This window comes from Grammomys surdaster, unplaced genomic scaffold (assembly GCF_004785775.1).
Source record: "Grammomys surdaster isolate TR1022 unplaced genomic scaffold, NIH_TR_1.0 208, whole genome shotgun sequence".
In the NCBI taxonomy this organism is placed as follows: Eukaryota; Metazoa; Chordata; class Mammalia; order Rodentia; family Muridae; genus Grammomys; species Grammomys surdaster.
This window is the reverse complement of record NW_021604653.1, coordinates 7748786-7760974: the sequence shown is the minus strand read 5'-3', so window position 1 is coordinate 7760974 and position 12189 is coordinate 7748786. Positions and strand designations below refer to the sequence as shown.

The following is a 12189-nucleotide window of genomic DNA, read 5'->3' as shown; positions in this document are numbered from 1 at the left end:
TAACTCTGTATACACGGGGCAGAATAACTCTGTATACACGGGGCAGATTCCATCTAGAAGATGCATTTGTTTTAGATGGTTCTAGAGAGAAAAATGACTCATAGATGGAATACAAAGTTAGCTACTTTGAATCCTACTTTAAAACATTCCTGCTGGGACCCATAGTGTACACCCTTGGTGCCTACACTTAGAAGGTAGAGGCAGGAGGAACAGAAGTTCAAGGTCACCTTCCGTTATGTTATAGGTTCAAGGCCAGCCTGGACTATATGAGACTCTGTGTTTCAAAGACAAAAGAGAAGGGAGGCTGGTGGTGTAGTTAAGTTGAAAGAGTGCTTGTCTGGCATGCATGGAGCCCTGGGTTTGATTCCCAGCATCATGTAAACCAGGCATGACAGCCCACTCTTGCAATCTAAGCACTTGAGAAGTGGAGGCAGGGGGATCAAGGAGTTCAAGGCCATCCATATAGGAAGCTTGAGACCAGACTGATATACATAAAACCCTTCCTCAGAAAACTTTTTCCTAGTATTTTGTATTGTTGTATGACTTCCACCAAAGGTAGTGAGCATCTTGCCTCTGGAAGTATTCAAGTAAAGCCTTGCATTCATAGTGCCGGTAAAGGGACCTGCCAACAGTCACTGGAACAGTAATCGAGGTTGCTGGGATCAGTCCTGCCTCAAGGACGCAGAAAAGCCAGCCACAGTGAGGTGTAGGGCTGACCTGTGCCTCTCTCTGCAGCATGCATACCTGCTGAAGCTCAAGGTCATGTATACTGTAGGCTACAGCTCCTCCCTGGCCATGCTCCTGGTCGCCCTCAGCATCCTGTGCTCTTTCCGGTGAGAACATCCTGCCACTCTCCAGTGCCCCCAGCCTGCAGGGACACAGTCCTCAAATCTCTCCCTATTACTCAGGTTTGGAAGAGGGAGGTCTTGGTGGGCTACCCGGCCATCTTGTTAAGTTCAGGATAGCTATAAACCTGGCTCAACACACAAAATTAGAAATAAAAAAAAATGTTTTTTTTTTTTGTAACTCACAAAAGGAGTAAATTTTGTATATGACAGTGTACTATTGCAATGCTATGCAAAAGTGTATGTAAACATATGTATGCATGCCTTCAAATCCAGAAGGCGGCGATTGGACACCCCTGGATTTAATGTGTGTTCCAAGACAATTCTTTGTCCAGTACAGTCCAGAGAAGGTAAAAGGTTCGACACCCTCTATGCAAAACTCTCTTGTGGGGCTAGGGGTGTGGCTCAGTTAGCAGAGTGCCCACCTAGCAAGCACGAAGTCATAGATTCAGTCTCTTGAATTGCATAAACTGGTCACAGTGACACATCCCTGTGGCCACCCAAGTGGAGGTGGAAGGATCATGGACATCCTTGGCCACAAAGGCCATTGGAGGCCAGACTAGGCTGCCTACAATCTGATCTCAAAATAACATGATGCTAAGGAGGACCAGTAACAACTTCCAGTCCCTAGAGCACAGAAGAAAACTAGAGATTGTGTTACTCCCGTTCTGTTCTGCTCTATTCTGTTCTGAGTCATAGCATCACCCTGTAGCCCCTGCTAGCCTAGAACTTGAGATGATCCCTCTGCCTCCACCACCCAGGAGCTAGGATTACAGGCATGCATCACTAGGCCAGCTCTCTTGACCTCTGTAACTTCAGTACAGCACAGGGCGCGCCGGGCACCTAGGGACCTATGCCCTCACGTGGGTTCTCTTAACAGAGATGGGACCTGAGGGCTGGAGGCAGGGCTTTGGTTTCTCCAGGCAGGGAGAGGGGCAGGCACACCTGTGTGAGCACCAGCCCCTCGTTCCCTGATCTCACGGCCCCACGTTCTCTCTGACAGGAGGCTGCACTGCACTCGAAACTACATCCACATGCACCTGTTCGTGTCCTTCATCCTGCGCGCCCTGTCCATCTTCATCAAGGACGCTGTACTCTTCCCCTCAGATGATGTCACCTACTGTGATGCTCACAGGGTAACATGACTAAATGCCCTAGACTGACCTTGGAGAGGACCAAGCCCTGTAGCTCACTGTCTTCCTTGCAAGCACTATTAAGATTACACAGATGCTCCAGGTAACAGGCGGTGCTTGGCAGGAGGTAGACGTTCCAGGAGGTCCCATAATACAGCTCTTTAAAATGTAGGTTCTGGGAATCAAATTCAGGTCCTCATGCCCACCCAGCAAGCACTTTATGCACTGAGCCATCTCCACAGTCCTGTGGAGACAGCTGTATACCTCAAGGTTCACTCTAAGCCTCCCTCCTGCCTCCTACAGTGTAGTGTTGTTCTCTTTGGGAGCATACCCGAGGAAGGCTCATGATCACCCAGCCCGGGCTCATGTGACTCTCTTCCAGGTGGGCTGCAAGCTGGTCATGATCTTCTTCCAGTACTGCATCATGGCCAATTATGCATGGCTGCTGGTGGAGGGCCTCTATCTTCACACGCTCCTTGCCATCTCCTTCTTCTCAAAAAGGAAGTGCCTGAAGGCGTTCGTGCTCCTCGGATGGGGTATGTCTGTCCAAGGTGTTTTACGTGTGAGCTATGCAGGAAAGGATGGTAAGCTGAGAATTAGGAGGATTTGGTTTCTAGCTGCAGCTCCGTCCATCCACCCATCAATCCATTCACCAAGCCCTTCACTATGCATGCATCCATCCATCTATCCATCCATCCATCTATCCATCCACCAACCCATCCATCCTCTCATCCATCCATCCACCCATCCATTCTACTCACACAGTATGCAAAAAGGAAAATAAAAAGAAAGAAAGAAAGAAAGAGAGAGAGAGAGAGAGAGAGAGAGAGAGAGAGAGAGAGAGAAAGAAAGAACGGAGGGAGAGGGAGGGAGGGAGCGAGGGAAGGACGGAGGAAGGAAGGTAGAAAACAGGGATTTAGCGTCTAATCCCAGATCCATGTTTAACTAACGGGTTATTTTTGGCAAGTTGCTGGATGGTTAACCCTCTAACCTCAGCTTCCTTGTCTTTCAAATGTGAAATATGAGCTGTAATTTAGCTTCAGCTGAACAGCGGGCATCCTCAGCTGTTTCCAACTTTATTCTGCCCAGCACTTGCCCCATCTTCTACAGATGATCTGTTCTTGAGTCCTCTTTATGGGGGTCCTTGCAAGTCTGGAGTCAGGAGACATGGCACAGACAGACTTCCAGGATAAAGGAAACAGTGGCTCGCATAACTGACAAGTACAGAGATCACTAACTTCACACTAAGTTCAACTCGGGCTTTTAATGTCTTTCCTTTTGCCTTTGCATTGCTGTTTCTAACAGTGGCTTCTTCATTCCTAGGGGTTTCCTTGTCACCAGCACAAGGGGCTCTATGATGTCTTTTTCTCACTACCAGGCTCCAGTGAGGAAAAAGTCAAGGAACCTCTGTGTTTAATCCTCAACAAACACACACACACACACAAACACCCCCCACACACATCACATATAAACACACGTACACACACATATACACACATACACACACCACATGTATACACACATACACACATATATACACATACACACACACATCACATATATACACACATGCTCACATAACACATACACACACTTACACACATATACACACATGGATACACCATACACACATATACACACACACATACAAACAGACAGACAGACACACACACACAGACACACACACACACAAACACATATGATAGATTATGTCCCGCCATTCCCTGCACTACTCTGCAGTTCGTTCTGACTGAGCCACATGAATTTCAGACCCATGGCTGAGGCAAACACAGGGGTCCAAAAGACTAGAGTGCACCAATGGCCGTGGAGAGAATACCATGCACCGATGGCCATGAGCCACTCAAACTACCTGGTGTCCAAAGGAAGTTCAGGATTCAGTTTCTAGGAAAGAGAAAATGATAGCAAGCCAGTCATGCAAAGGCCCCATGATTTATCTTTTCACTCTCCTTTCTGGCCAGGGAAAATAACTTCTATTGCTTGAGCACACTGTGAGCTCAGTACTTTATAGTAATAACTTCTATTGCTTGAGCACACTGTGAGCTCAGTACTTTATAGTAATTATTTAAGCAATTCGCCAACCTCCAGAAGTCTCTCAGAGACTTCAGCTCAGAGATGGGACAAAATGTTCAACTCACACTCTAAACAAGGGTAGACCCAGGGTTATTTGTGTATAACAGACATCCACTCACACATTCAGTCACTTATGTACCCAAATCCCCATCTGTCTGTCTATCCATCCACCCACTTACGAACACAATATATCCACTCACTTGTATGTATATACATATACCCACATACTTATGCATTAATTCATACATGCACCTCCCCATACATCTATCTAGCCATCACTTATTAATTCCAAACCTGTCCATCCATCCATCCATCCATCCATCCATCCATCTGTCCATCCATCCTTCTGTCCACCCACCTAGCTACCATTCGTTGTTCTTTTGGTTTATCCTATACGCATGTAACCTCAAAGTTCTAGGTAGAATAAGGTTCTTGGGAGTGACTTAGAGATTCATTTGGCTTATTCCTGACGCCTTTAATTAATTATGAAGTGTCCCTGCAAGTAAAGCCATCTTCTGATGTTTCTGCTTGTCTAAATCCCTACAGACTAGAGTCTTGTCTCTCCAGCAGACCAGAAGGGAGGCTGGCAAACATACTGCCCCTCCTGCCCAGAACTTCAGCCTGTGTAGCATGTGACTCTTTGCCTGCAGGGGCTTGTAGGGCTGTACAGATGTCTGCATGGACAGGTAGTCCCATAGGGGACAAGGACTTGTCTTTGACTGTCCTAAAGCTCCGGATTTAGAGTGGAGATCACCGAGCTTCACAGCCCTAGTCTGTCAGGATCTGAGAAACAGATAAGATCGGAACTCTAGTTGATTCAACATTAAGAAATCTGTGCTGGGAACTGAGCTGGGTCCTCTAAAAGAGCAGCAAGTCCTCTTAAGCATTCAGTCATCTCTCCAGCTCCTCTCCCTTCTTTGGGCACTTAATTAAGAAGTGCCTCCTCTAGGAATGTCATCTGCGTCTTCTGCTAGTGTGAATCTCTGATGCTAGGATCTTGTCTCTCCATTAGACCAGAAGGAGGGAGGCCAATCAGACTTTTACTAATTCTTCCAAATTCTCTGAAAAACCTCTTCAGTCTTATCTGCCAAATCATTAAATACAACAGGAAACCTCTACGTTCTTATATATTTTGTGTGCATGTGTATGTGTGGTGTGTAGTGTGTGTATGTATACACATGTATGTAGAAGTCAAAGGTCTATGTCAAGTGTCTTCCACTACAACTGTCAATTATCTTTTGAGATGGTCTCTCCATGGAGCAGAGCAGGCTGAGGGGCTCGGGGACAGTGAAGTCCAGGGATGCCTCCGTGCCTGCCTCCCCTCTCTCCCAGTACTAAGACACCTATTACCAAGCATAACTTTTTTTAAAGGTACATTTATATTTATTTTATGTATAGGAATGTTTGCTAACATGTATGTATGTAGGTCCACCATATGCATACCTGGTGTCCACAGAGGCCATAACTGAACATCAGGTCGCCTGGAACTGGAGTTACAACCAGCTGTAAGTTACTGTGTGTGCACGTGCACATGCGCACACACACACTGGGAACTGAATCCAGGTTCTCTGCAAAAGCAGCAAGTGTTCTTAACCCCTGAGCCATCTCTCCAGCTCCCTGTGGTGCTCGGAATATAAACACACATTCACATGCTTGTGATGTGATACACTGAGCCCATCTCTCCAGCCATACATACTTAATTTTTTAAAAAAAGGGCAATTAGTCGGAGAAAGGTTATCTGAAGACTAGTTTTTAAAATGCCAGCATTAGAGATGTATTTCAAAGGTACAGCGCTGGCCTAGCATGCTGAGTTTGAGCTCCACACCACAAAAAGCATATTCAATAGAAAGGAGAGATGTTTTTGTGCTTCAGACTGTCAAAGCCTGTGCTATGATACAGCTTCCCTCCCCTGCCTTTCCCTGACACTTTATTGCCTTCATCTACAGATGCATGGTTCCAGTCCTTTTTCTTGCAGTTTTTGTTTTGAGATAGGAACTCACTATCTAGCCTAGACTGACCTTGAACATGCAATCCTCCTGCCTCGGCCTCTTCAGGATGGCAAATAGAGGCCTGTGGCTCAGGTCCTCACTTCTTTCCAGTGTGGATTTACTTAATGTGTGTATGCAGGTGCAAGCTAGTTTGAGTGCTGTGACCTGTATGGAAGGACAGAGGGAGACTTGTGGGAGTTGGTTCTCTCCTTCAACCCTATGGGTCCCTGGGGGGCCACTCACGAGCCATCTCAGCAGACCACATCCTTGTTTGGGAGAGTGCGCTCCAGCCACCTCTTAGATGCTCTCTTCTTGCCCTGGCTTTGTTCTTGTTGCAGAAACTCATTTAAGTCGCTAATACATCCTTTCTTCTTCTAAGTTCCTGCTCTGCCTTTACTGTTCAGCCTGTTTATTCTGCATTGAAGTTTTGGGGGGGGGGATTCTAGTCTTTATCGTCCAACTCTTCTACTGAGTATTTATTTTGGAAACTGCATATTCATTTCTCTGCCCTTTCTTGCTCTCTGATGTCCCGGATGGGCAGCATCCTGCTGTCTCTTATAGATGTAATCTTTCCTGTCTCGCTGGTCATCTCCCTGGGGTTGTTTTGTTCAAGTTCCCTCAGCTCCCTGCATGGTCTGCTTCCTCTCTGTTCCTTTTCTCTAGTTGTTTTGTTTCTAGCTGTTGATGGAATCTGATGTCTGTGACCTTGACTCTCCCGTTCACAGTTAAGAATGAGTCACTGTGGAGTTGACGGAAAGCTGGTTCCCCAGGGACACTGGCCTGGAAGTGGCTACTGTATTGGAGGGAAAAAAAGTTGTATTTATTTCTTTATTGTGTACAGAGGTGTGTGTGTGTGTGTGTGTGTGTGTGTCTGTGTGTGTGTGTTGTACATGCCACATGCCACAGTACAATGCAGAGATGAGAAAAGAGTTTGTGAGAGTTGGTTCTTGAGTCCAGGGCTCAGACAGGCCATGAGACTTAGTGGCAAGTGCTTTTACCCAACAAGGCATCTCAGAAGCCCTATTTCTAGGCCTTTTGTCTAGAGCCATTCAGTTTATCCTGAAAAGTGTCCTTTAGTGCCCTTGTTTGGAGTCACAGGGTCCAAGTGAGGTAGAGACTTGCTGTCGCCTGTCTGCCTGGCCTCTCTCCATCCACTGTATAGACCAGCACTCCTGTTAGAACCATTGCATGAGCCACAGTGAAAAAGTAAAGAAGCCGAGGCAAGCATGGGGCCTCAGCTACCTATGAGGCTGAGGCAGGAGCATGACTGAAGTCTAGGAGTTTGAGGCCACTGGACAAGGTAGTGAAACCTCATCTGTTAAAATATATATATTAGAGTGCTTGCCTAGCATACACAAAGTCCCAGGTTCAGTCTGAAGCACCCAGCATGATGGTATACACCTATCAGCCCAGCACTCAAAAGCAGAGGCAGGAAAATCAGGAGTTCAAGGTCATCCTCAGTTACTTATTGAGTTCCAGGCCAACCTGGGCTACATGAGACCCAGTCTCAGAGAAAAAGTAAAGCAAAGAAAAGAGTGAGACTAGACCTGATGGTGTAAGCCTGTGATACCTGCTTTTTATGTGGCTTTTGGGGACTCAGACTCAGCTCATGACTGCCCAGAAAGCAATCTCACCTACTGACCCATCTCCTACATCAATGGACAAGGTTTGTACAAGTCAGTACTTCAATAAAGTTAATGGTTTTTCCACCTGCTCTGGATCCTCTATCTACCTGACTCTGCCAGGCATACCCCATTTTAAACTAGGGCCTCCCCATATTGCATCTATGTGCCTTCTTTCCCTTTCAGAAGTCTTCAGGAAGATGGCCCAGGCTCCTGAGGTATCCTAACTCCAAGTGACATTCGGGTTCCTGTAGGATGTAGTTTAAGGATGAAGCCTATGGGTTGGTTCTCTTTCTAGAACCCAAATAGTTGACACAGAAACAAGCTGTAAGCCTGAGCTAGGCAGGCTCTGGGCTATTCTAACCCTCTAAGCTATCTACCTCTTAGCCACAGGCTCCATGCTGCTTGTAGTTTGAGTCTCATCCTGGCTTGCCCTGTTTCATGTGTGTCCTCATGGCGAATCCTCTGGTGATCTGCTCTTCTTGACTCTTCCTGAACCTTCTGCCTCTCGGCCACCTCTTCTCTTCCTCCCTCATGGTCCTCCCCCCCCACACTCTCTGCTCCTCTTCTCGCCCCTCCTTTCCTCCCTGGGACACCTCCCCCTCTCGAACCAAAGTCCTACCTTCTTCTCTTCTGCCCAGCTAACTGGATGACCAGCTCTCTATTGACCAATCAGAAGGTAATGGAGAAGAATGTTTATAAAACACTGAGACAGGTGATGCTTCATAAAAATAGCAATACCAAAGTCCATCCTGTACCCAACTCTTTGCTGGTACAGAAATCAGCATTTGAATACCATAAAGACAACCTTTACGGGGTGCACAAGGAGATTATCCCTACAGGTTCTATCTGACTCCAGTGCAGTCCTTACAGCATTACAGAACCTTGGAAGCATGAGGCTGCACACATGCTACAAGATGGTAAACAGGGTTTCACAGCAACTGAATCTTGTCCTCTGCTTAGTACCCGGACAGGGATAAACGTCTGTTCACTGTGCCTGTGTTGAAGAATGAGTTGTTTGTTCCTTTGCTGTGACAAAATTCCCTGACAGAAGCAACGTAAGAAAGTGCTTGTTTTGGCTCGCGGCTTGAGGGTATACAGTCCATGATGGCGAGGAAGGCATGGCACTGGGAACCCGAGGCAGCTGCCCACATGGCATCCTCAGTCAGGAAGCTGAGAGATGGACGCTGGGGCTCAGCTCACTCTCCTTTTTATTCAGTCCAGGATTCAACCCTTGGGATAATGCTACCCATGTTTGGGGTGGGTATTCCTACCTCACCATACATAACCTAGACAGTCCCTTGAAGACACACCAAGAGCCTTGTGTGCTCAGTCATTCTAAAGCCTGCCAAGCTGACAGTGAACGTTGAGCATCATACTGTGCCTCTCTTTGTTTTGATCTTCAGGTTCTCCAGCCATCTTTGTTGCTTCGTGGGCTATCACCAGGCACTTTCTAGAAAACACTGGGTAAGCTGGGAAGATGAGGAAGAGGAAGAGGAGGAGGAAGAAGAGGAGGGAGAGGGGGAGGAGGAGGAGGAAAGGTAGTAACAAGAACACAGCACGGCATCTCACCGTCAGCCTCTATAGCCGCCGCCTCTGCAGCTAGGAATTGCTGGCTCAAGAGGCAGAATGCTTGCCTAGCATGCATGAAATTCAGTGTTTGATTCCAACACTGCATTAGCTGGATATAGGAGAGACATATTTTTAAGATTAAGTTTTTTTAAATTATGTTTATACGTATAGAGTATGTATATAAGTACAGGTGCCCACGAAAGCTGAAGAGGGCATTGAATCCCCTGGATCTGTAGTTACAGGTGGTTGTGATTGGTCCTACATGGGTGCTGGGAACTGAACTCAGGAACTCTGCAAGAACAGTATGTGTTCTTAACCACTGAGCTATCTCTCTGGCTCTGAGAGAAACAGATCTTAATGGTGAGCACACTGCTGTGAGGCCTGAGGGCATAAGCACTCTCCTCCTTTCAAGGGTTGCACTAGGGAACATGTCTGACAGTCAGCCTAGTTCCCAACTCCTAAAGACGCCTAACACTCTCTTCCATAGCTGCTGGGACATCAATTCCAACGCTTCCATCTGGTGGGTCATTCGAGGGCCTGTGATTCTGTCCATCCTGGTGAGTGGCTGTCCTCTGCTGAGCTGAGGACAAGTAGGGAAACTCAGAAGCAGTGAGTAACCCTGAGGGTTGGAAAGTCTGGAGCTTGAGTTCCCAGCAAGGGCCAGGAGGTAGAAACTTCAGGATCACAGAGGTCAGAGGTCAGAGGTCAGAGGTCAGCAGTCTGTTCCCTAAAGAGTGTTAAGAGGGAGTCGGTAAGGCTTATCAGGAGGCATTCACCTCAGTTTTTGAGGCAGAGCCTCTCACAGGACCTAGAGCTCATACATTTGCATAAATAAGCAAACAAAACCCTTCAAAGTATTCCCCCAAGAAAAACCCCAAACCCAACAACAACAAAAACAGCAGCAACAATAATAACAAACAGAAAGCAAATTCATTCCAAGTATGGCAAGGTAATTTTGGCACTCAGGAGACTGAGGCAGGAGGATTTAGGGTTGGAGGCTTGTCTGAGCTCCATTGTGATATACTGTATCAAAGAGGAGAAGGTGGGCTGGCACAAAGACTCCATGAGAAAAAAGCACTTCTGTGCAAACTGACCACTTGCGCTCCAGCACCAGAACCCACAGTAGAAGAGAGAAGCTATTATTGAACGCTAGCCTTTGACTGCCACAGGCATGCTCGCGCATGTGTGTGCACGCGTGCTTGTGTAAAATGCATGAGCGTAAACACAAATATCATAATAAAACTTAAAAATAAATAAACAAATAAATAAAAGTGGACCCCCACGGGTCAGGCAAGCCTGCACTCATCAAGATTCACATGGGCTTCCAAACCCAGGAACGAGTGATCTGTCAGGCGGTTGCGTAGATCTGAGTCATGGACCCTGGACAGCAGTGCGTGTTGCTTCCAGCCTTGGTGTCTAGATTTATTTATGTCACTGGGACTCTGAGTGCAGGAAGAACAGCTGCGATTTGCCATTCTAGCTGTGGTGTCTTTGCTGTCCCCAGCTCTAGGGGTCAGGACCCCGACAGGGGACTCAGGAAACGAAAACACCTTAGGCCTGACCTCTGCCTTTTGCTTTTCAGGTCAATTTCATCTTCTTCATAAACATTCTAAGAATCCTGATGAGAAAACTTAGAACTCAAGAAACAAGGGGAAATGAAACAAACCATTATAAGTAAGTGTAGAGCAAAGAGCTTGGCATGCTCTGGCAGTCAGCAAGCAGCTACCGCGGAGTGCCTGCTGTTCACTCTGCAAGTGCTAAGTGTGAAGACAGGCCGGGGACATAGTTATGGTGTGACTAGGGCGGGTGGGTGGAACTAAGCCTGAGTATGAATCCTCAGGCACTGTGCAGAGAGAAACTACGAAATCAGACAGGAAACCCACAAGCAGAGAGATCTGACTACGGCAAAGCTGGGAAGGGGAGGAAGTAGGTAGAAGGTATTGAGATGGCGTGGACTAGAAAGGCCATAGCATTGTTTGTTAAGCACAGCAGCGATAGGACAGGCATCTATCTGATTTATACGCTAATACAGTTTTATTTATACGTTACCGACAGGGGTGGGCGACCAGAAGCACTGAGGCTTGGTCAGAAGTCTGGTGAGCATTGTCTTACCACATGACGAGCACGCCGGGACTTAAGAGATTTTTCAAAGTTAGAGATGTTGCTCTACAACAGAATGTTTGCCCAGCATGAGTGAGGGCCAAGGCTCGGCACCTAGCACTGCAAAATACACAGATCATAGACCAGTGGGTAGATAGGTAACTATATAGATGGATGACAAATATGGATACAAACATTTAAAGACAAAACACAGAGAGGTATGGATAAACAAATGACTAATAGACAAGCAGGTACGTGCGAAGATGATTTTATAAACGATAGATCAGTAGCTGATAGGTACACAAATAAATGACAGCTATGGATAGACAGGCAGATGAAAGACAGATAGATCCAGAAAAATAAAACCCAAGTGGAAAACATATCTGGAAACACTGCAGTCAAACTTAAAGCGGTCAGGCCCTAGATGAGTTGAGGCAGATCAGGAGTGGCAGCATGTCCCTGTGTCCCCAGGCGCCTGGCCAAGTCCACCCTTCTGCTCATCCCCCTCTTCGGCATCCACTACATTGTCTTCGCCTTCTCCCCAGAGGACGCCATGGAGGTCCAGCTGTTCTTTGAGTTGGCCCTGGGCTCCTTCCAGGTATGTCTTGGGAACTGTGACTGAAAAGAGGACTTCTCGGACAAGAGCAATGGCTCACTCAATAAAGTGCTAGCATTGTGAGCATAGGAACCTGAGTTCGATCCCTGGATCCCAAGAAAGCCTACATGGGGTGCATGCCTGCGATCCCAGTGATGATGAGATGGGAGGAAGAGACAAAGGGATTGCTGGAGACCACTAGTGAGCTAGCCTGGCCTACTTGGAGATCACTAGTGAGCTAGC

The 12189-nt window shown here is 47.0% G+C and overlaps 1 protein-coding gene across 3 annotated transcripts in view; it reads left to right on the top strand.

The window, feature by feature from the left end:
* The window catches only part of Sctr (secretin receptor), a 52911-nt gene that overhangs the window by 34269 nt on the left and 6453 nt on the right, over positions 1 to 12189 (top strand). For all 3 annotated transcript variants that reach the window (XM_028771513.1, XM_028771511.1, XM_028771512.1), the window contains 7 exons: positions 736 to 833; positions 1849 to 1981; positions 2361 to 2514; positions 9086 to 9146; positions 9739 to 9808; positions 10834 to 10925; positions 11823 to 11949. In XM_028771513.1, the coding sequence (XP_028627346.1) occupies positions 736 to 833; positions 1849 to 1981; positions 2361 to 2514; positions 9086 to 9146; positions 9739 to 9808; positions 10834 to 10925; positions 11823 to 11949 (735 nt within the window). The remainder of the gene's footprint in view (positions 1 to 735; positions 834 to 1848; positions 1982 to 2360; positions 2515 to 9085; positions 9147 to 9738; positions 9809 to 10833; positions 10926 to 11822; positions 11950 to 12189) is intronic.